Source organism: Nyctereutes procyonoides, unplaced genomic scaffold (genome assembly GCF_905146905.1).
Source record: "Nyctereutes procyonoides isolate TBG_1078 unplaced genomic scaffold, NYPRO_anot_genome, whole genome shotgun sequence".
NCBI lineage: Eukaryota > Metazoa > Chordata > Mammalia > Carnivora > Canidae > Nyctereutes > Nyctereutes procyonoides.
The window spans coordinates 9,565,478-9,586,557 of NW_026575132.1; the positions used below are offsets into that span (position 1 = coordinate 9,565,478).

The 21,080-nt window shown below is 42.7% G+C and overlaps 1 protein-coding gene across 6 annotated transcripts in view; it reads left to right on the forward strand.

Annotated features, from left to right (window-relative positions):
- The window catches only part of SPATS2L (spermatogenesis associated serine rich 2 like), a 160,365-nt gene extending 147,214 nt beyond the window's left edge, over positions 1–13,151 (forward strand). For all 6 annotated transcript variants that reach the window (XM_055345143.1, XM_055345138.1, XM_055345142.1 and 3 more), the window contains 4 exons: positions 3,842–3,951; positions 6,420–6,522; positions 9,372–9,592; positions 12,249–13,151. In XM_055345143.1, coding sequence (XP_055201118.1) covers positions 3,842–3,951; positions 6,420–6,522; positions 9,372–9,592; positions 12,249–12,644 — 830 coding nt within the window. In that variant the 3' untranslated portion in view covers positions 12,645–13,151. The remainder of the gene's footprint in view (positions 1–3,841; positions 3,952–6,419; positions 6,523–9,371; positions 9,593–12,248) is intronic.
- Positions 13,152–21,080: the final 7,929 nt, after the last annotated feature.

Consider the following 21,080-nt stretch of genomic DNA (forward strand, 5'->3'; position numbering starts at 1 on the left):
CTCTCAGTGACCCAGGCATGTGTCTCCACAGGTAGAAGAAGTCACTGAGTTGCCCTCCACTAAGAATTGAACTATCTTTACAACCATCTTGAGCTTGCTCATCTGTGTCCTCCAGAGTCCCTTCCACATTTTCTATGTGCTGCGCATACTACAAACCTTATGTCCTCAATTATAACAGTAGCCCGTCTGTCTGTCATGGCACCTAACATAGTGCTGAGGAGACTGGAGGCACCTCATAATATTTGTTAAAGGAATGATTATGATTAATTCAGTGTCTGTAGGCTGTGGGATCCAAAACTCAATAATTGCTAAAAAAAAAAAAAGGGGGGGGGAGTATGATCTAGATGAACATATCTCACTTTATTAATAATATTTGAGGTTAGCATGTGATAGCATATGATACTAAACGTGTCGCATATTTCATTTAGTTCCACAATAGCCCTACCCTACAAGGTATATATGATTATTATGTTTACAGATGAAGAAACAAAGCATGTGCTATGGTCTCAGACTTTGAGGGGACTGAAGGCCAAAATAGGTGTGTTCTTGAAGCATCAAACTTATTGGAGATCTGGGAAGAAAACATATTAACAGAAACACAGATACATTGTGAGGTAAAATGCAGAATTCACAAGAATAAAAAGGATTTCAAAGGATCTTTGTGCTTGAAAGCTGTGTGTCCCAGCTCCTCCGCCCCCAGGATTTCAAGTCCACCCTTGCTAAGAAGTATTATTTGAGAAGAAGCCCTAAAATTTTCCATGGCTCATGCAACAAGAGCAAGCTTCCAATGTGTTCCAAAAACTTGAAGGAATTTATAAATCCTATTGAGAAAATGGATTTCAGCATACCAGATACTGTTTCTAAAAGTACCCAAATAATATTAATGAAGTCCTGAGTTCAGTGAAAATTAAAGGTTTATGAAACTGTCTCCCTCTACAGATTTCTGACAGGATGGTGCTTTCAAAACATAACTTATTATTCTATTTTAAATTTTAGGATCAATGAATCTTAGGAGCTGATCTTTTGTTTTTTTGCTTTTTGTTTCTGCGATTGATGTTTTTTGAGGTGAAAATGTTAGTGCCCCCACAGAATATTGGCTTTAAGATCTCCAGTTTTAAGGCTTTTTCATAATGAAAGGCTTTGAAATGTTAATGAGACTATATGTAAAACTCATCCCAACACTTGCTGATGCAAAAGTATTCATTTCCATATACATTTGCATGAGGGTAAACTCAGAATTTATTGGTGATCTTGCACCTGCATTCCTATTTTAGGGCCCATTTATATCTTTTCCTACAAAACCTTTTGTGTGAATGCCCAAGTCCTCAAAAAAGTACAATTATCCCTAATTGTCACCAGTCCCCCTAATGATCCATTACAGAAAGTCAGCTCTGTTTAACTGTGTAGCTGTGCAGGGTCTGCTGACCCCTTACTATCTGCTCACCAAGTCTGGGCCTTCAGAATTTCTTTTTTATCTTTGTAAGAGCGAAGTACATTGTTTCATCTTCTTGCTTAAGAATCGTTTTTCTATACTGAGGACTTTAGTCCCATTCCTGTGTTGAATTGTAATGGAATACATATAAATAATCAAGGTATAAGTGCTAAATATGTGTAAGTGGTTCTTCTAGAAAAGGAACTTCTGTTCTTCTTTGCAAATTCCTTTTTTTTAAAAGATTATTTATTTGAGGAGAGCACAGAGGGGAAGGGCAGAGGGAGAGAGAGAGAGTCAGTCTTAAGCAGACTCTGCACTAAACAGGGCTCAATCTCACGACCCCAAGACCATAACCTGAGCTGAAACCAAGAGTTGAATGCTCAACCAACTATGCCACCAAGGCGCTTCACATATCCTTTTAAATAACGGGTTGATGCATTCATTCTATCCTTCACTCACAAATGTACATTTTGGGCACGCACTTTGTGCCAGGCCCTAGGCATTGTGGACAAAAAGAACTGTAAGTGTAGCCTCTGCCATGATTGGAGATGCCTACAGGGGACAGGCTGGGAATTAATGAGCCGAGCAGGGCAGGGAGTGACCATGGCACGCTGGGTGCCATGCTCCATCTATCAAGGGCAGCAGCTCAAGGGTAGCCAGTTTTGCCATGTGGGAATGTTGGCCAACCGTGGCCAGGAGTTGGAATATTTGAAAGAAGCCAGGAACCCAGCTTCCAAATGGAATCTCCTAATTTTCAAATGTGGACAATTAATTTATAAAAGTAATATGTGGACCAAACAAAACTCTATGGCCAAATATGATATTATGCCACCTTTTTGTGACTTCTGGTCTGACTGGGTAACTGGGACATCATTCAGTAACACAGTGTCTGTGTTCAGGTGGAAATTCTTTTCACAGCCACCATGGGGACAAGTTTTTACTAACTCCTCTGCATTCTGAAAGACTCCAGGCACAAATCAGCCTCTGCTCAGCTGCATGGGATTGTAAATGGGAGGCAGGAGGAGTTTTGGTAAATAACCAAAGCATGATTAGAGTAGTTTGGCAAAGAATTAGGCTTTATGAGTTATAGATTACTTATTTTATCGACATCTCAACATTGGTATCAGCATAGAAAAATAATGTTTCTCAGTCTGTCTGCAGAATGGTTTATAGTTTACAGGAAATCTTGACTCTTGATTGCTTTTGAATGTTTTTTTGTACAGGGGAAGGGTTTGAAGTGGCTGTTTTTGACATTTATAAGTTAAGAACCTTTACAATCAGAAATCATTGTTTGGCTCTGCATGTGTGCTATGAATCTAGTCTAATAAAGCAGTTGACCTTTGTTCAGCCAAAAAAGGAATGTGAATCCAACATGCATATCATCTTGGTTGAATGGACTTTTTTTTTCTCATAACTCAAAATGCTTGTTCAAAAGAAATGAAGGCAATTCATCTATGACTAAAAATTAGAGAACAAGTTATCTTTCGGAAGATGAAATTTCATATCTAAATCTCACCCTACATGTTTGTAGGCATTGCTTTTGAGCTTTATGATCTTTTGGAAAACACACACACACGTACACACACACACACACACACACAAACTCACCTGTGGACTACTACACTTGCTTGAACCTTTAGGTCATCTGACAGATGTGAGAAATGCGGCACCAGAAAAGTCCCTGGTGTCTTCTCTGCATGTGCAGATGCTAAAGAGTATACACAAATCCAGTCCAAGCAGGCTTTGACCCACCCTTCCATTTTTCCATGGGGGACACTTAAAGACAAAGACAAGACATTCTGGTCTGGAACTTCTCTCTGGTTGCAAAAATGGAAACAGACCTGCAGAGTATCAAAAGCAGAGGCATTTTTTAGCTCACAAAAAGCTAGTAGTAAAACTTCTGTGTCATATTCCAATAATACAGCTAGTTGCTCTAAATGAGTAAGTGTGAAAGTTTAGAAGGTTTAATGCTGTTAGAATTTAATAGTTCAGCACGTACAGAAGAATGGTTTTTGCTCAGTGGACTCGCTATCTTTGCAATATCATTCAGATGGGATTTTACCAAGTATCTTTTTTTGGTGGTAGCTGTTCTGAGTAATGCACAAGTTGAAAAGTCCAAATTCAGTAAGTGAGATCAGATGCCCGTGAGGAAAACGAAGATGACTACGGGTGTACAGTGAATCAGAAGCGACCGTGTTTGGTTTAGGGATTGGTGGATAAGGACATATGGAAATGAGTGATTGGTCATGAGCACCAAGGGCAAACCCACCTCAGTAACCAGCTCAGACAAACATAGTCATGGTCCAACAGAGCCATCAGTGTGTGGAGGGAGAACTGATTCCAAGAAATTAGGTCATTTAATATGTTTAGATCTCTGGCCCTAACGTATTATTCTTTCTTCTTTGGCAGTGGAAATCCTGACCGCTCGTCAGAAGAAAGCAGAAGAACTAAAGAGACTGACCGATCTAGCCAGTCAGATGGCAGAGATGCAGCTGGCTGAGCTCAGGGCAGAAATTAAGGTCAGTTCTAAAATATCAGAGCCTGACCCCTGAGCGTGAGATCTGATCCCCCATTATGTTTGCTTCGCGTCCACAGAGTGCTGCTCTCTGAGGATCTAACGTCGTACACCCAGCTCTCTTTCACAGTGTTCAACTAGGGAATACAGAAGGGCGAAGAAGCAACTAATCACTGTATTTAAGTATACTATGGTTTCCAGGGATATATTATTACAGAGAAGAAGCACAAGCTATTTTCTTAGTCAGTGGAGACTGACCCAAATAAAACATATTCAACCATGAATTAAGCTGGAGTGGAGGATATTATTTTCTCCATATGTAACTTAGGTGTATGTATATAAACACTCACACCTGTGAACGCACGGTAAGTGTGAAGCCAGTATAACTAAGGGTTCTAAAGCTTACACAATATACAGTGACTTCTTTCCTGTATCCCTTTCTAGCTTACTTGCCCTTCTCTTAAGAATACCACGCCCAGATATGTATTTATTGGATCTCTACAGTTGCAAGCGATAGAAGCCAACCCTGGCTAACCTGGAGAACAAGTGGAATTTGAAAGAATATGAGTGTAGCTCACCAAAGTGTGATCTGAAAACTCCAGGCTACACTAAGGCAGAAACCCAGGCAGCCACCTGGGTAACATAGACAGCTGTAATTACCAGACTCTCTTCAGGGCACCCTTAGAGTGGGTGACCTTCAGATGTCGTCATCCTTTATGCTACCCACCCGATTCACATCCCAAAGAAAGAGATTCTGATTGGCCTTCACCTGGATTGCATACAGACCCACCAACACTGCTGCACTGGGATACGGTTACCAGAAACAGAAATGGTTACCAGAAAGGCAAACACAAGTATCTACAACAAAACACACGGAAGTTAGTTTACGCATTTTACCATATCCTCTTCTTTTTTCCCCAGTACACTAAACATACCCACATATATAGGCCCTCAGCTCTGACCAGCTTCTAGGGTCTAGAGAGCTTTGAAGACACAGTTGCTACTAGCTTTCTAAGTAGGACTCTCCTCATCCAGGCATAAAAGTGGTTGGGTGGGTAGAAAGTAGCAAGTGATTTTTTTTTTCCTCTGCCCTGGTTAGGAATGAAAGGGAGCCCCTTGGGGATAAGAACCTCCTCTTAGGGTCCTGAGAAGTCCTAATGGTCCTTCCCTTTTCATCTGGTCCTTTTGCTGCCAACCAGTCAACTGCAGTGTCCTCCTACCCAGTCTTTCTGCCTCCACTGTCTCCGTTCAGCCTAAGACCAGAGTAATACCCCAGAGCAGATCTGGGTCCCCTAGTATGGTCTACCCCTCAGAATAAAATTCACAACTAGACTCCAATATACATATATATATATATATATATATATATATATATATATATATAACAACTCCCGTGCTCACCTGGCTAGAACATCAAGTGAGGACTATGGAGGCACCAGCTTCTGGGTCTGTTGACATCTATTTATTTTCCAAGTTTCATTTCTGCCTACCCAAATCCCACTCATCATAAAATGGTTAGCGGCCCAGGCTTTGGAGTGAAACAGTTCAGCTCCTGTGACCTTGGGTAACTTAACTTTTCTCTCAGATTCCTAGAACCTTGATTCCGCCTCTCTAAAAGAACAGTACTGACTTTGTAATAATGTGATTGGATGAAAATGAGATTATCAAAAAAAAGAAAAGAAAAGAAAATGAGATTATCTGTTAAGAATTTGGCCCACGTCTAATAAGTGACCAGTATATTTTTTTGTAATGTTCCAGCACAAACGCTCCCTGTGACATAACACTTCCTCAGTTCCCTTTGGTAGGAGATACTTCTTCCACTATTACATTCGTGAAGCACCTACCACATTCTACCTTGTGTCATGTTCAGTGGTATCTGGTTCCCTTGCCGTGTGGTAAACTCCCTGGCAAGTTCAAGAGGGTCTGAGCCATAGTTATTTCTGTATTCCTCACTCTGTCATCTACACACAGATCTTAATTTTAAATGAATTAAAAACTAATCTCTTTCCCACTTCCTTTAACAGCACTTGAAATTCTAACACTCAAGATAATGTCTTCTAGTTACTAAGGGCTTTGTGGACCTCCTGGGTCCCTCTTACAATAGGGAAGGGTAACAAGCAAGCCATGGGCCAAATGAGGAAGACTGCCAGAAAGCAACCCCAAATTTGTAACAGAACATGCTAGAAGGAGGGCGCGGGGCACTAAAGCTTAAATACGTGAGTCCAGACACACATGTTGCCCCATCACAGTTCTCTCCAGGTCTAGGCAGGAGCAAGGCAAGACCCTCACATATTCCCAGAAGAAGGTGCTCGTGCTCCAATCCTGATTGAACAGAGCCACGCGGTCCAGAACTGGCGCGACCCGCCTCCCGCTTAGCAGTGGTAGCGGAGAAGAGCAGAGTGAATGAACCCGCGGTGTGCCTCAGACACTTCTGTAACTGTGGGGCTCCTGTTCTACTTCTCTTTCCTCCAGCACTTTGTCAGCGAGCGTAAATATGATGAAGAGCTCGGGAAAGCCGCCCGATTCTCCTGTGACATTGAACAGCTAAAGGCCCAAATCATGCTCTGCGGAGAAAGTGAGTTTTGCATACTTGCTAAATAATTCTGTGTGAGTAAGCTTGGTGCTATTTGGAGTCGATATGGGAAATGTCAGGTGCGCGGTCCCCCAGCGGGGTTAAAGCGAGGTCTAAAGAGATTTAATGATCTAAGGTCACGACACAAGTCACTAGAAATGTCAAGATTTGAACTTAGAGTCTTCAAATGCCACTGCCCATCAGTAAATCCCCAGGATTTATTAAGCAGAACAGGTCAACTCGTCTATATCTTTTGCAAACTTTTCTTAAGCACTGCCAGAGAAACTGCCTCTCTGATTTCCAACAGCCTGGTTCCACGGAGACCTGTTACACTGAGAGCCAGTCTCCCTAACAAGTCTGGGGACAATCGGCTCTTCTGTAAAGGGCCCAGGTGTTGTACGTGTGCTGCTCAGCGGGGCCCTGAGCCTCTCCCCTGGTTGGTTCTCTGCGCTTGCCGAGTGAAGTCTGCAGACAATGAAAGACTTCACTTCAACCATTAGCTTTAGTCTTGTTCGCTATTAAGCCTTAATTAGAGCACTTAATGTGCAACAAAATTGGCTGATCTTTTTTTTTCTCCTACTCCAGCCCACCCACCAGGGGAGGTGGGAATGAGCAGTGAAATGGCATCAAGGAGGGGCACAAGGAGGGAAAGGAGGACTGGTGAGGGACATGGAACAGCCACAACCCCAGAGTCAGCTGAATATTTGAGATTGGGCTGCACTTTTTTTTTTTTTCCAAAGTCGAAAGGTCTTTCCTTTACGGAGTATAAAAGAATAGGAGCTTGATCTAAAAATTAGAGGACTGTATTAAATAGAACATGACATTACTTTTATGTATCTTTTGCACTTTTTATGCGTGTTTCATTTGTGTGAGTTATATATTACATTTATCGTTTAATTTCTTATACTCTACTATGTAATATATGGTAACAGGATTTGCTTTTATCATTTCACAACATATGGTTGCGATTTTTCCATATCAATGTATTTAATTCATAATTTATATAAACCTAATTAACGTGACCAGTCCCCTGATTGTGGACACTTAGGTTGCTCCCAACTTTTCACCATTAAAATAACACTGCGGTGAACATCCTCATTCACATACTTTTGGCAGTTATCTGATTTTCTGACTGCATTTCTTTTATCTTTTTTAAAGATTTTATGTTTGAGTAATCTCTACACACAACATGGGGCTCGAGCTCACAACCCTGAGATCAAGAGTCTCATGCTCCACCAACTGAGCCAGCCAGGAGCCCCCGACTGCATTTCTTTGCAATTATTTTCCTTTTTTTTTTTTTTCTATGTGTTCCCTCCCTTATGTAAAAATCTACCCCATTTATCATTCTCTACCCCCAGCTTTTGCCTCATCTCTAAAAAAGCAGTTTGGTTCATAGTTGGAAATACAACTGTCCATGCAAGTTTCCACTTGTACCTGGTGGTGAGCAAGACCCTGATGCCAAGTGACCGGTACCCTCTGTGGAGGGGTGGTCCATGCAGCTTCACCTGCTTTCCTCCAGAGTACTTCCAGTGCCATCTAGTGGGAGGAACCATCCCTTACCAAATAACAAGTGCCCACGTGCAAGATGGCCTCCCCTGCTGGAGACAGGAGTCCTCAAAAGCCCCTTCCAGCTCGGCTTTGTAGAGAGCACATTGAAGACCCCCGCTAATGAGCCAGAAATTGTCATCTCCAAGTCGTAGGACATAATGACCCCCGTGAAACTGAGCGTAGTGAGCACAAGAGCCACTGAAATCCCCTGGTCATGTTTGGACACCCCCCAGTGTGCCGTCACACCTTACCTATAAATGAGGGGACTTGAGATGCATCCCTGTCCTTTCCATTTCTAATGTTCTTTGATCCCTAGTAGTAACTGCTAATCCTCTGGAAGAACCCTAGGATTAAGTCTGATCCAACACAGGTAGCAGAGAAAATTGCTTTTAAAAATTGGTGACAATTTTAAGATTCAAAGGTCTTACTGTCCAGCATGGCAGTCAAATTCTGGTGAAGGGTGAGCGGGAGGTCAGAACTTTATCCTTGAGTGATTCCCTGCAGCCCAGATTCAGCATAATCACATAGAAATCATCTCCTCCAAAACCACCTCTTTCAAAACCAGCAGGGATGGTGATGATAAGCATTGAACAGACCTGCCTGAGCTCGCTGGGAATCTGTAGTTTAGTCACATCAACTTCAGCATTGGAATGGGTGCTGATCTGTAGTGAAGCTGTCGAAAATGGGATTGAGAAAAGGCCAGATAATGTGGCTCTCGTGGAATATGAACGATGCTTTGGGGCATGTTTGGGGTTGGCAAGCCTGGCCCTGCTGTCACAGAATATGCATGACGCAGGGTGACAAAATTCCTGACACCCAACAGAACATCATGGCTCTCATGAACCAAGTGTCCATGTGCCTCCCGATCTCTCTGTGTCTCTATAGCACCCACTGGCCTAGCAATCGGACAAGGATGGCACGCACGGGTTAGGTAACGGGGAATCCAAGAGGCACAGTACACTTGGGGACCAGCATGAGAGGGCACTTCAAGATGTCATTGTCTCTCTTCCTTTTGTGGTTCTTAACCTAAGGAATAGTATCATAGTCGCTCATATACGCTTTATTTCCTACAAATGTTTCCCAACCTGGATGATGATGCTGTAATCACAGTTCAGTGATTGTCACAGAACTTTGCTGGTCTCCCAAACGTGAAAGAGCCCTTTCAAATGACATCTTTATAAAAAAAAACAAAACAACAACAACTTAACGTTTTTATGAAGCCAGTGTCTCCCATCTGCTAACAGGTTCCTGAGGCAGGAAAGTCCATGGCACAGCCCCTAACCGCGCATGCTTTCTTGTTGCAGTTACACACCCAAAGAACAACTATTCCTCAAGAACTCCCTGCAGCTCCCTGCTGCCCCTGCTGAACGCCCACGCAGCAACCTCTGGAAAACAGAGTAACTTTACCCGAAAATCGTCCAATCACAACAAACCCTCTGAGGGTAAAGCAGCAAACCCAAAAATGGTGAGCAACCTTCCCAGTGCTGCCGACAGCTCTCACCAGGCCATGCCAGCTAATAAGCAGGTAAGCCCCTGTGGGGAGGTCACCTTGCACTGCCTCCCGGGGTCCTGCAGCCCCTGGTGCAAGGTGCCAGGAAGAAACTACCTGCCTGACTTCAGAGGCCTCCATATGCCGGCTGGTCCATCTGTCCACGTTTCACAGAGGGACAAAGTAGCCTTCATATGCTTTTGCATTAGCAGTGACCACCTCAGTGAGCCACCTCTTCTGGTGCCCTTGAGGCCACCACCTCGAGCCCTGGTAACTGGCTCATGTGCAGAAGGGACTCACACAGACGTGGGAACAAGGTTCCGTACCTGGCCACCGACACTACTGGTGAAAGGCCATCTGGCATTTGTTTTTAAAAATCCTTAAATTCCCATGTATGTGTAGTTTATCAGTAAGAGGCCAAAGTCAGTTCAAATTTCTCTCTCTTCTTTTGGGCTTTCGGTAAAGAAAATCTATTTCAAAATGACATTATTAATCTTATCTGCTGTAGCACCTAAAAATATAAGTGTCCAAATGTCAGTCTTCCTTCTTCTGTTCCTCCACTATATGCTTGAGAAATGATTTCCCCCTTATCATTAGAGAATGAACAAGAAACAGGATTTGATGATACAGACATTGGCTGTGCTATAAAGACACCTTTCATGGTCTCTAAGAAAGAGAGCTCAAAAAAAGAGGCTTTTTAAAGGCATTCCAAAATCCTGGTTTCCTAACAAGTGCCTTGTTGGATTCTGTGGTCTGCGTTTTTTAGAATTCTCATTAATGACACTGACAAGCATTTCTCTGGCCCTAGATGTCTTCCTCACCTTTAAAACAGCACTTTGACCAGGAGCATTTCTTATATTCGTGGATTAAAGATCATAATCAAATCTGTCTTGTCATCTAAATACATCTTCACGCTTTCGTTCTTTGGTCGTTAATAAACCCCAGATGAAAAGTAAGTCTAAAATTTAGTTTGGAAAAAAAAAATAAATTAAAAAAAATAAAATTTAGTTTGGGTTTCCCTTTCACTTCTTTAAAAACCAAAGAAGCCAAATTGAACGCTATCTACATAGATACTTTTTCAGCTCACTGTTACCATTTCCAGTAAAGCAATTCAGGCAATGGCTCATTTAAACGGAAATACACTTAGAAGCCAGAACCCTGCAGACGCAGGCAAGAAGGGCCTTTGCACCAGGCCCTGCACTTTGGGGTAAACCCTCCTGGCCCTCTCCTGGCCACGGTCCTCCCTATGGAGCAAGACCGAGTAGACGTCATTACTCTGAATCTCTACTCTCCCTTCTGAGATCCTGGAATTCTATTTCCAAGTGGCCTCAAGCCTGCTCTCAGGGTCTTATCAGGACAGCTGCCTTGCATATATCACCTCGAGAGCTGACCATACTACCTGTATGCACACCCCTAGATTCAAAGGTGATTATTTGTTGGCGGGGTGGCGGGGAGGACAGAGCTTAAGTGTGTAGGCTGGAGTGTCCACATTCATGTGTGCAAGGCCCACTCACAATGTGGCAAGGAGTCAGAGGTAGGAAGAGACTGTATTCACTCGTGTGGTATAGGGGCCTGCCTTTGTACTCTTGCCCTGGATCCTGAACGATTGGGAGTGGGTCTGCCCTACACCGATACCATCCAGTCACAAAGAACACAGTCAGAACCTTATATATTTGAGTCCTAAAATCACATTTTAATAATAGAAATTTGATTTTTCAATAAAGGCCTATGTCCATGGAATAACGTATTTATGAATCTTGTCAGGAGACAATATGCAAAACCGGAATGGTTCTGTCATTTTCTAACTGTAGACCTTGGGCAAGTCGTTTATATTCATTATCCTCATCTATAAAATGAAGCACATAATAGCAACTAGGCCCAGTGTGATGACACACGAGACTGTGCCTTGCGTGATGCCTGGCACACTGCAAGCACTCAGTAAATGTTGGCTGTTAGCTCAAGGAGTTCAGAAATCCTTCCCTGGTACAGGGACAGACAAGCTAACCGCTGCTACCTCTCTGCTCTCCCATTTATGTTCTTGGTTGCTGATTTGTTGAAGGTTGCCAATTTTCCAGAATGATGCTTCAGAACTCATGTTGGCTGAGGATTACAAAAAGTTTAGAAGAAGAACTAATTACCTCTGTGAAAATACACGTTACCTCCACATCCTGCCAAGTTCTACCAGATAGACCTCATCCTTGTATTTACCCAAGATAATATTTCTAAGCTATGATATTTGTTTGGAGATAAAAATAGAAAAACTGCTTTAGAGAAGAAAACTTACAAAATGAATTTTAAGCAGAATTCTACATTTTTCTTATATAGAGAATGAGAATTCATATACATAATCTGTCTAGAAGGTCCAAGAAATTTGCATGGTAGGGAATCATCATTGTCCTGCCTCTGTGTTACATTTCATTCCATTATATTTTAAGCGTACTTTATGGGGTTTATTTGGCTCTTGAATTGTGTCTTATGCTTCTGAACTCTCTCGTCCAACATCAGTAATTTTCTTGGAGCTCTACCTACAAGACAGTCCACTATTCTTTTTAGCTTGAGGATTTTATCAGCTTGACCCCATCCGCACATTGTCCTATTCTTCTAGGGTATAAGTAGCTTAGAGTTTTGGTTTCCCTGATGTCATCTGGAGTTTGCTGGCATCTAATACCTAGCTCTCTTCTTCTTTTGGCAGAATGGGTCTTCTAGCCAAAGACGAAGGTTTAATCCCCAGTACCATAACAACAGGCTAAATGGGTCTGCCAAGCCACAGGGCAGCGGAAATGAAGCTGATGTGATGATGAAGGGCAACAACCGCCATGAACACAGAAGACAGCCGCACAATGGCTTCCGTCCCAAAAACAAAGGCGGCGCCAAAAACCAAGAAGCCCCCTTGGGGATAAAGATCCCCGAGGCCCCAGCCCATTCGGAAAAGCCCCGGCGAAGGCAGCACACTGTAGACAACTCTGAGGCCAGGCCTTTCCGGGGTAACGTCGCTAGGGTTTCACAGTGCAATCTCTGCCCCACAAGAATAGAAGTTTCCACAGATGCTGCGGTCCTCTCAGTCCCAGCTGTGACGTTGGTGGCCTAAGCTAGGAGGAAAACAAAAAAAAGCAGTTTTCACCCAGTTTCGGTTCCCTGCCCGAGGTGCTGACCTAATTCGCTGCCAAAAGAGAGTCAATCAGAATATATAAACCCTATATGGTTGTGTCATCCTCTCTTAATCATTTTTACTAATTCTAATAATCAGCTCTAGCTTGCTTTCATAACTTTCATGGCTTTGCTTGATCTGTTGACGCTTTTTCTCATCAAGACATTGCAGCATTTTAGCCAGGCAATATTTACTCATTTGTTAGGAAAATCAAGATGTGGCTAAAGATCAGAGGCTCAGTAGCAACCTGTGTTGTAGCAGTGATGTCAGTCCATTGATTGTCTTTAGAGAGTTAATGTTGGAAAAAAAAATTCTTACTGATCAGACAAACATGATCTGCTGAAGACACATGCGCTTTTGTAGAATTTAACATCTGGTGTTTTTCTGAAAAAAAAATATATACATATATTGCTTTATTTGAAACAAATTAAAATATGCTGCATTTGACACCTGGTTTGCTTTTTTTATTGATGCCCACTTTATTATTAAATGTGGGCATTCACGGATTTTCACGGAAATTGAGAGGTTGTGGCACAGAGCTCTCTCCACAATACTTTTTCACTTAGGACAAGTATTTTTTTCAGAAGAAACCAATGCCTCACAATGGCCCCTGCCAGTACGTTGCCCACATATAAGTGGGTATGAACCCCAGTCATCTTAGACACCATGTGGTAGTTTGGAAATGTTGGTTGCAAGTAACATAGACCTCAGCTCAGTCTCGCCTAAACGATAAAGACAGTTTATTGGTTCAGTGCCTGAAAAGTCCAGCAACAAAGTATGCCTTAGGTCCAATTTGATCAGGATTCAAGCTCATTTCTCTTGATTACCTCAGCTCTCCTTCCTCCTTAGGCAGACCTTGTGTTCAGAATGGTGGCAAGTAGCCACCTTGCTTCTTAAGATTCAAGTCTATCCCCTACACTGTCCAGAAGAACAGAGATGCTCTCCAGGTAGCATCCATGTGGAGCAAGGATCTTTGTTGAAAGTCCCTGTGAAAAAAACCCTTTGCAAAGGTCTTGAAAATCATTGGCCCAGATTGCTGGCTACCAAACCAAACACCAAAATGGGGGAGGGAGCAGCAAATAAGATGTACTAATTAGTATAGACTGATTGGATCCCAGCTCTGGAGCTGGGGTGTGGCCAGCTCCCCAGGAGCACAGGGGCTGTATGGGAAGGCTACTGTTCCCTCAGGAAGGGAGAATGGATGCTGGGAGCCCAAGCCCCAAATAACCCCAAGTCCCCTATCTTTGACTGCAGCTCAGTTTGGCCACTGCTTCCATTGAACTTCTGTGGGTGCTACAGTTCTGTTGGCCTTTTTCAAGGGCAAATGCTTATTTTCAGCTCAACATTAACATTTTTTCTGGCAACCCAGGTTCAGTGGTTCTCTTCCACAGAGCAGCCCTGAGCAGCTGAGCCTACACGCCACGCAAGCATCCATTTCTTTTGCCAAGCACAGGAGGATGTTTGCTTTCTCTGCGAGAGCTTTCTGAGGTCTCTGGGTGTACCCAGAGATTTGATAGGAATTTTAAATGTTAAGGCACATTCCAGGAAGGAAGGAAGAGTTGTTCGTTCAAATAAGAAAGATAAATGTTCAGGACTGCAATCCCCATTTACTCCATCTGAGGCCCCAAATTGATATTTTACAAGACAGAAAGACTTTGCACAAATTTTGTGTAGCAAGATTTGGCCTGCCCCTGAGAAATGTCAGTGTACATGGGACAGCTTGAAAGAGGAGTCAAATAATTCTTGCAACAGAAAAACAACAGATTTTCCAGACCAGGAGTGCACCTTCCTTTGTCAGCACTGGCCCCAACGGCTCTCAGCCTTGACTGACTCACTGGCTCCCATTGCTCTCAGGGTCAAGACACTTCAGACACATTCCTAAGCACATTGCAAATGCGCCCAGGTCACAGAAAAAAAAGAATGTGAAAAAGCGTTCAGACCTAATTACATTTTTTCCTCGATTTTGCCTATCTTATGAGCCCCTGAACATGTGAGCTTTTACTAATTTGCATGTTTGAAGTGGTAATTTCAATATTGTAGTGCCACTGTCAGGCCATTTCAATACTATATTACATCTATTCAGGTGGAACCATTGTGATCTTAGCTGGGCAGTAGTCTGCCGTTCTTTTAAAATGCTTTAAATTCCTTTAAAAAAAAAATCCACAGGCAGGAGCACTCTCATGTCTCTACTTAATGCACAAAGCCAGAAGAATAGATAGTTCACTCTTAAACATTTCTCTAGTAGAGGTTAAAACATATTAATACCCATGAAGATTGAATAACTTCAAAACTCACCTACGTTGTACCAAAACTCCATCTGCGAAATTCAAACCTCCCTGTTGGGTTTCCATTACATTCCAAATTTACATTCCATTTGAGATCTGCATACCCCAGCTCTGTCCTGTTGAGCCTATCCTAGGGGTGCTGAATACAGCAAGGCTCAGAAAGTTAAACACAAATCAAGCAAAATTCACCCTCAATAAAAGATGTACAGGAGTTTAAGGGAAGAAACTACAAACACAACATATCCAATTTAAAGCTCAGTTCATAAGTAGTTCAGTTCTGCTGGCATCAGAAAGAGAGATTCTAATTAAATATTCCTGGGGAAGCGACATCAAATGAGGTTAATGGAAAAAGTTGCCAGACCAAAAGTGACCTGCAAATTTTTTGCCAAAGTAAGAGATTTGGAAATTGTGACTCGGAAAGCCTAGATTTGAGCCTCGATCTCAATTTAATCATGAGAAGAGGGAATCTAGGACTTGGTCAGTTCTTTTTCCTGGTAACTGGAAGGAGGAAGGGGCTGTGGAGAAGGGGGAACAGAGATAGTGACATGAGAGGCTCCTTTGCCAGAGCTTCACCCTCCCTACCTCCCCTTTTGCACTGTACCCTACCCTGTCTGTTTAGAGTGTCCTCTTGGGTCTAGAGAGGGTAAGATTTTTCCCTTCTCTGGGGACAGGCTAATGGTAGCATCCAGGAACTGTGTAGCGGCTCCTTGGTTACTACGCTAGCTTCAGAGGCCATACCTAAAATTCTGGCACAGTTGGGCTGTGACTCCACATTTCCTCCAGGCACCAGAAAACTAAACAAAGGAGAAAGAACCAGTTACCTGTTCCCACATTTCCTAAGCAAACTCAACACCACCGTCCAAATCACTCAACTGGCTGATACACTGCTCTAGCATTTTCCCGAAAATAGTGAGCCATCGTAACTGCTCTAATTTGAGGAGAAAAAAAATATCTCAGGGATTCTCTTCTTACCTCAAAATTTGAAGCACATTTTACTACTACTCATTGCAAGCTATTACAAGGATTTTTTTTTAATCCTTTTGCTTTTCAGAACAAGGCTTATAAATCCTAAGGAAGTTCTCTGTCTGTCCTTAGTTTCAAAGAACCAAGTCCCCAGTCTTTGGCCGTGGATCAGCCCAAACCAGCGTTCAGTCCCATTACAGTGGCCCCTCAGGCAGAAGCGCTCTGCTCTGGGCCTGGCCCCGCTGAGAAGCGCACAATGTTGCTCTCACCACGCAGGTTCTTATAAATTATTTCTGGTGATTGATGTTTTCAGAAGCCCCCTCCTTTGTGAACTCTGAAGCTCAGAAGAGCTTCTCACAGCTCAGAAGAGCTTTTGGTGCTACCACTACATTCAACTCTCACAGGCCACACACAGTTTTTAGGGAATAAAGAAATCCTAAGCAAATTTCTTTCTTTGCTTGAGAAAATATGTAGATTTCTCACCCAAAAAAAGGTATTTCAGAACTGTGAGTGCAACAATGACCAAAGAATTTCTACAGAAAATGGGTGTAAAAGGTACCTCCCATCAAAAACACAAAACTATCCTATTTTTAACTTCAGATGCGCAAGTTTGAATTCGATTTACCTATTCCTAGTCCTCTGTGAGAATACACTTTCTCTAAAACACCATCACTATGTAATAAGCCAGCTAATATTATTACCCCTCTGCCAATGCCTGACACACAGTACAAATGCAATAAATACAAGAGAGCAGATAGGAAAGAGTGGTCAACTCCAATGCCCCCAGAAAATTCTGGAGTCTCAATGGCTTTATGCAAAATAATCCAGTAAGCCAATTCTAGAGAAGATGGGAAGAGAACAGAGAAACTAAAATGATGACCCTAGTGGCAGACTGCCTGGATTCACTTCTAGGCCCCACCACTTCCTGGCTGTGTAAACTTGGGCGTGTTTCTAAACATCTCATTACCTCAGTTTCACCATGGGCTGATAACCACACCTACCTTGAAGGTTAGTTATAAGGATTGAGTAAATTCGTCTTTGCAAACCATCTGGAATAATTCCTGGCACTTTGCATGGATCAGGTTTTGATCAGGAGACTGTAACCACAAAATAATTTAAATGAGGAAGCTTTATAAATTTATATGAGGAAACTTCATATATTTGTCGTGTGTGTGTGTGTGTGTGTGTGTGTGTGTGTGTATGTTTGTGAATGAGAGAAGGAATAATTAGTAACGAGGGATTAGCTACTAAAGAATACAGGAATAGGGATGCCTGGGTGGCTCAGGTTAAGCGTCTGCCTTTGGCTCAGGGCATGATCCCAGGGTCCTGGGATCAAGTGCCACGTTGGGCTCCCTGCATGGAGCCTACTTCTCCCTCTGCCTGTGTCTCTGCCTCTCTCTCTGTGTGTCTCTCATGAATAAATAAAAAATAATTAAAAAAAAAAAGAATGTCTAAAAAAAAAAAAAAGAATACAGGAATAGTAGATACAGGGACAGTTACCACTGGGGTAGAGAAAGAATGTCCAAGGAAAAACAAGTTTGGGTGAGCCTCCCACCCCTACTCACCCTGGCTGCCCAGGCAGAGATTCCAATCATCTGGAGGAGGGTGTATCTGTGGCCCATTAAAAGTCAAGAAGCTCACTGAGGTGCTGGCAAGCAAGAAGCCACCCATGGGGCACTGGAGAGCCAGTCAGCTTACCCCAGAGGAGGTGCTGGCCAATTTGCCAGGGGTCTGCCTGCAGGGGTGCCACTGAACTCTGGGAATCTCGCTGGGGTACCAGCAAACCCTTCCAGGAAGGCACCTGCAAGGGTATGGTTGAATTATCTGGGGAGCCAGCAAGGGTACCCACAGGACTAGAAGCTTCACCAAATTTACTGGGGGTAAGGGTCTTTGGCGTTCCCACACCCCCACTGAGCACCACAGGAGCAAGAACACAAGAGATGCACACTGAACCAGCAAAAAGGCCCTTCCTCCTGCAGTGTCCCCCAGGGATGAAGTCAGGGAGCTAAAGAGAAGTGCTTGTAGAGCTCCTGGACCAGGAGCAGGGCAATAGAGTGGATTTGGAACTGCAGGGACCAAGGCAGCCCAGCCCAACAGAACCGAGAGGCGAAGAGCTGATAATTGGCATACTCTTAGAACGCGCTATCGAAGAATTTGATGAATACGTAGCTATGCAGCATACAGAAGACTATGCAGGAACATGCAGAAGTCCTGCCCAGCTCATCTTTGGAAATGGAACAGCAAGGTCCCACAGGAGGAGGCCTACCGTAGTGCATAAGGGTCGGTCCTCCAGGAAGAGGACATGCAAGTGAATCCTGTCTTTGCCTCCTACTAGCTGCTGGGCCGCTTACCAAATCCCTCTGTGCCTCAGTTTCTGCTACAATACCAAAACCAAAAATATAAGTGGGAGCTAATAGGATATATTTTTTTAATTGATAGGCCCAAGACACCCTTTCGTTGGTATCCTCTCCCTTGGTCCCCACGGCTCCATTCCTGCCTGTAACTGACAATAGGGATGTTTCCTCACATACTCATGGCCTCCAATTAGGGGAAGCAATTATTTTGCTCTGGTTAAGTCACCCACCTAAACCAATTGTTCTCAACTGGGGGTAACCAATTTTGTGCCCACCTTCCACCCATAGGAGACACTTGGAAAAGTCTGGAGACATTTTGATTATAACAACTGGGGTAGGGGTCGCTGGCCAGGGATGTTGCTCAACATCCTACGCTGCACAGCAGTTACCCACAATAAAGAATTATCCAAAATGTCAATAGTGCTGATGTTAAAAAAAAATCCTCATCTGGAGGGAACAAGGGATCTGGAGAGAGGGAAAAGGACAGAGCTGGTGAGCAGGTGCATGTTGCCTTCTTCCTCTAGCTACGCCAGGTTCCTGATGGGTTCCTGATAGGTTCGGCCTAGCTTACCAGTAAAATCCGGACTGTCTGACCCGCAGCTGACGTCTAAATGTACCGCTTCTGAGGTCCTTGGGCTATTCCTGTCATCTACATAAAAGTTGAGTTTCCACATCTTCCAAACCAAGAAGTTAGGGGATGCATTCTTGAAAGAGCTGCCATTGAAACACAACGTCCAAATTGTTAAAGAAATCTTGGCAGAAGGAAGGAATATTTGCCTCTTCCCAACTTGAGCAAACACACAACTGTTTCCTTTCAGTAACACAGTTTAAAACACAGTTCTCTTCGAAGCTTCGAAGCAGCTCCCCCCCCCCTTCATTCCAGCAGCTGGGCAAAATTTTACTAAAGTAATGAGGGCTTCAGGGTAAAAGGAAATGAAAAGCCTGAGAAGCAACAGAATAGAATGAGAAGTTGTTAACTACACGAGGGCAAAATACAGTTACCATAAAATTCTGTCTGTCTTAGCCACGGCCTACCTCAGGAACCATCTAGCTAGCAAATATGAGATGTCTCTGGGCTGTCTGGGGCAACACATTGAACAAAGAAAACTGAGCTTCTCCATAACAATGTGTGAGCCATGTGTACCTCATGAGGCTGACAGGACACTAGGTGAAAATGGCCCTTTTGAGGCTGCACCACCAACCAGATTCCATGAATAGGAAATTCTGAAAACAGCTGGAAACCAAATTTTTTTTTCTTTCTGTTAGCTATTCATGTTTCCTTTTTTGGCTGTAGTACATGCTTGAAATCCTGCATACTAACTGCAGCCCCCGACAAAGAATCACTCTTCCACTCTTCACCGAGGAATCCACAACTTGTTGACAGTTTTCAAGGGAGTTTCCACATATGGGAAAATGACAGTATTTTCCATCATTAGAAAGTTCCTAGCTAATTTGGGAATACGCACATGTAAATAATTTGAAAATACTTTCCATTTGCTAGAGTAGAAATTTTTTCCCTTCGTTTTATCAAATTCATACTTTCCACTTAGTATCTAACCAAATATAAATGAAAGTTATCCAAAGGAATTGCAGGTATAAGGCAATCCTTTCGAAGGTAACCCCATATTCATAAAATGTCAGCATTCTCTCCTTTACAGAACAATTTACTACCACAAGTCTTTGTGAACATTCAAAATGCTACTTAAATCAAAATTTTTCTATGAACAGTTTCTCAGGTAAAGTCAAATATACTTGCTTGTTATTTCTTTCTTTTAAAAAAAATGAGGAATAGCTGGATAATTATACTATATTTAACCACAGACTGGGAAGTGAGTCAACAATTTTTTCAGTGTTAGCACTTGAATAGGATTAAGTCTGTGAATGAAAAAGAAATGGCATCAGCAATTCTAGCAGAAGCAATAAAGCAGGAGGAGAGAGACCAGACCGCTTTTTTCCCTTCTCAGAAGTCAGGCAGTATTGGCATCGAGCTCTCTGAGATCAGCTCTCTGAGATCTCATGATCCGTGGTTCTGGATTACTTTAAACAACTTGACAAGTTATATAACTGTTACGGTCATAACTAACGGTAATTTTGGTCATTAGCAATAATCACCCTACTAAGGAACTTCCACCTCTTTTGTTCTGACACTATATATACTCTGCAAGGTCGGAAATCAGTTTCCACAGCTCCTGAAGATTGCTACCAGACATATTTTTAAAAATCCTTGTAGGGGGAGAGTGGGGATTGCCTAACCGTGCAGAAATTTACCGAGGGACTACCATGTACCAGGCATTGCGCATATGGAGGCAACAGAGTCCCCTCTCTAGTAGGAAACAGACATGTAATCCAATACTTTAATACTTTTCTGCTCAAAAACTTTAAATATTAAACAAATTCACATTTTGAGTCTACTTCCTCTGTCTAGCTTTTCCTTTGGTCAGTGGTGGTGTGTCATTCTGTGGATACCAGGTTATGGGTTTGGGATGGGGAGTATCATTATCGTACAGCTTTTATTTTATTCAACCTCATTTTTTCCTTGATCTTTAAAGAACTGAGAAAGACTTCTTCATTATGTCGTTGTTCGGAAACTAACAAGCAAAATGAACACAATAAAAAAGAATATATGAAAATACTTTATAAACTGTAATGTAATATTGAAACAAAAACTTATTATTTACAAATATAAGATATAAATTGTCAGCCTTAGGTTCTCCATGACACAACTAACCAGTTTTAATCTGGGCAAACCAGTTTTCAACAGACTACCTGTAAGG